Source organism: Bactrocera latifrons, unplaced genomic scaffold (assembly GCF_001853355.1).
Source record: "Bactrocera latifrons isolate USDA-ARS-PBARC rearing strain unplaced genomic scaffold, ASM185335v1 scaffold_359, whole genome shotgun sequence".
NCBI classification, from domain to species: Eukaryota; Metazoa; Arthropoda; class Insecta; order Diptera; family Tephritidae; genus Bactrocera; species Bactrocera latifrons.
Window position 1 is genome coordinate 103,062 of NW_017537000.1, and position 2,946 is coordinate 106,007.

A 2,946-nucleotide genomic window follows, 5' to 3' on the forward strand; every position below is an offset into this window, starting at 1 on the left:
ATTTTTTTGTAAGTTATAATTTAATAAAACAATTAATATTATAATTTCCCCATCATCTCCATTACTTACGTATATTCTTGACCTTCTGCACAATATTGCGTTCACGTATGATGGTGTCGGCTAAAAGGAATGCATTATACTCCAGCCCAGTCAGCAATGATGTGGCAACACGCATTTGATCTTCCTGATTCAGATCCATCCATGAGGACAATTGTGATTCATCGAGTAAATTTGAACCAGTCTTTACCACACCATGTAGTAATTCTAATATGATAGCCTCACGTTGCCGCTGATCTGGTAAGGTCTCTTTGTCGTGGAACATTTTCTCCGACATGGTTTGGATTATTTTCGTAGTTACAAGCATGTCCCCACCATATAAGGTTTTGCTACTAGTCACCTATTAGCAAGTAATTAAATGTTAACACATAATTTTAGTGGKAAAAGTGTACAAAGCAGTAAACAAACCTCTGATAGATCATTTGCTATTGAAATAACAGATGATTCGCGTTGATTTACGCGCACCTCCAAGCTGTTCAGCCACAGACTGCGGCATTGCGTAAGATCCGGCGTCATGGGATGCCAAGTGGGCTCGAAATTGCCGATGCGTTGACTTAATCTATCAGCGGCATTTTCACAGCTGCTGTTGCCACTACTGCTGCTGCAATTAGTACGCGGTATTGCACGCATTGTGGTGGTTTCCGCTATGCCACCATCCTCTTCTTTGTAGTTGACGCGCTTCATAAGTACACAACGCCATTTAGCAATGCCAGTTGCGCCTCCTAATGAAACATTTTATATTTACATATAAAAAGATGATAAAAGTAGCTATTGCGTAATATATTACCTGGACAGGGCTGCACATTTACATCGCCAACGCGTGTTATATTCCAGAAGAGATTACGCGCATTCGTTGGCCCGCAGAACATATTCGATTCATCCTCGGCCACCGCACCCAAACCCATATTGAGGTTATTTATATTGTTTATGGTGCGTATACCATTACTTCCACCGCTAGCTTCAGCGCCCATTACGTTGTTATTGTTGTTGCCAGCAGCATGTTGTTGTGTTGCGGTACTCTGCTGTTGATTACCACGATTTTGTGCGGTTTTAGCGGTGAGTATGGTGCCGTCATCTGTGCCGCTGCCACCAACACCACTCAGTATGCGCGTATTGGGTGTGGTGGTTGTGTTGGACGGACCCACATGTGATTTGGCTATGTATAGACATGTATTTCAACTTAATCATATAAGAATTAAACAAATTTTCTTAACTTACTTTGATTTGTGCCCGGCGTGCGTGTAGATAAATCATTTTTCGCCGTTGGTCGCGTATTGCTGACAGTACTATCAGCCGCATTGACGCCTTCCACAGGCGTTGCTGCATGATGTCCCGTATGATGATGATGATGCAACGGCGGTGGTGGTGGTAAACCATCGTGTCTGTTGGAATTCTTTATTACCGTTGTATTATAGTTGCCTTTCAGACGACCGCCTGGTAATGTGGGTTGYGGTGGACCTGGCGTTGGCGGCAGTGTATGCCAAAGGCCACCTGCCGATGGAATGCCACCATTGGCAGGTAGTGGTAGGCGACCTGGTCCTTGCGGTTGCAGTGGCACACTTGGATTAATTAGTGTGCTGCCATTGGCAAGCAATGGTGGATTATTCGCTAACACCCACGGTGGACTGGGTCGATTGGTGGTGGTTGATGTTTGTGCTGCCGATATGCATTGGTAATGCGCCTCGAGATACTTGTGTGTACCAGGACAGGGATCGCCAAACATACTTGTCGTTGCCAGCACACTGCAACTTTGTTTGTGTGCGCATCTAAAAAAAAAAAAAAAACGAAATGTAGAAAATCGTGTAATGTTATAACTTATGCCTCTAAATGTGAACCACTCTACTTACTTTGAATTCAAAACGGTCAAACTCTTTGGGAACATGCAGTTTACACTCCATTCGACATTGCCATGGTCATTGCATATCGTTATCGAGAAGCGTCCGTAATTCGCACGTATCAGGTTGATCAGGTCGCCTGGATCGCATTCTATTGTTAATTTCTTACCTTCACAGGCGTATGCAGTTTGGTATTTGGGCGCTATTAAGAGAGAAAATCATATAATTAGTAAAAAAAAAAATGTTTCATTTATAGTTTTGCAACAGAGCAAGAAATTTTTTCGTATATAGACATATGAAATATACAATGTAATGAATTATATAATGTAATATATGCATTTTTTATAAATATAGTAATTAATAGATTGTGTTAAATGTCGTTGTTGTAGTTGATTTGGTTTGGTTTAGATTGGTTGGATGATGTTTATCTGAAAATAGATTAAAAGCTATGCATGGCAAATGTATGATTTTATAAACATGTAACATATAAATACATAAGTATACGAATAGCAATAATTTGTGAGCACAATCATGTTTTTAGCCTACGTTAGATACTTAGAATGCTTCCAGGCATGCCTGCCATATGATTTCTTAGCTTTGTTGCGTATGTTCATAAATACCAATGCCATCTGTAATAATGTTAAAACTCAGCGTACACCTCCAGACATGTGTGAACCAGTTCAAGATACATCGCCATGTTGATGAGTCACCATATGCTGCTTTCTTTTCGCCCGTTTCTTTCGCTCATGAAATGAAGTCATGGTTGAAGTGGAGATATTTGCGGCTGGACTGTAAAAAAAAAATTAAGAGAAAAAATTATTAAGATTTGTACAAAATTCTATATATACATATGTACATCAACTTCAGTTCTTCATGTCGCCGAATTCAATCAAACAATAACGAAATGGCGACTTTTAAGCAAATACTGAGATATGTTGCACCTACACACACATGACCCACGAAACAAATAACATATATTGAAATACCATAAGTACTAATGTGGTGTGTGAGGATAAGTAAATACCAGAAGGTATTACTGGATTACAGTGGAATG

General features: G+C 40.2%; 1 protein-coding gene across 1 annotated transcript in view; it reads right to left on the minus strand.

Annotated features, from left to right (window-relative positions):
- The window catches only part of LOC108971761 (latrophilin Cirl), a gene marked incomplete at its 3' end in the record, with an annotated part of 8,651 nt that overhangs the window by 3,529 nt on the left and 2,176 nt on the right, over positions 1–2,946 (minus strand). The window contains 5 exon segments of the mRNA XM_018938032.1: positions 70–397; positions 466–779; positions 845–1,213; positions 1,276–1,823; positions 1,905–2,681. Coding sequence (XP_018793577.1) covers positions 70–397; positions 466–779; positions 845–1,213; positions 1,276–1,823; positions 1,905–1,939 — 1,594 coding nt within the window. The 5' untranslated portion in view covers positions 1,940–2,681.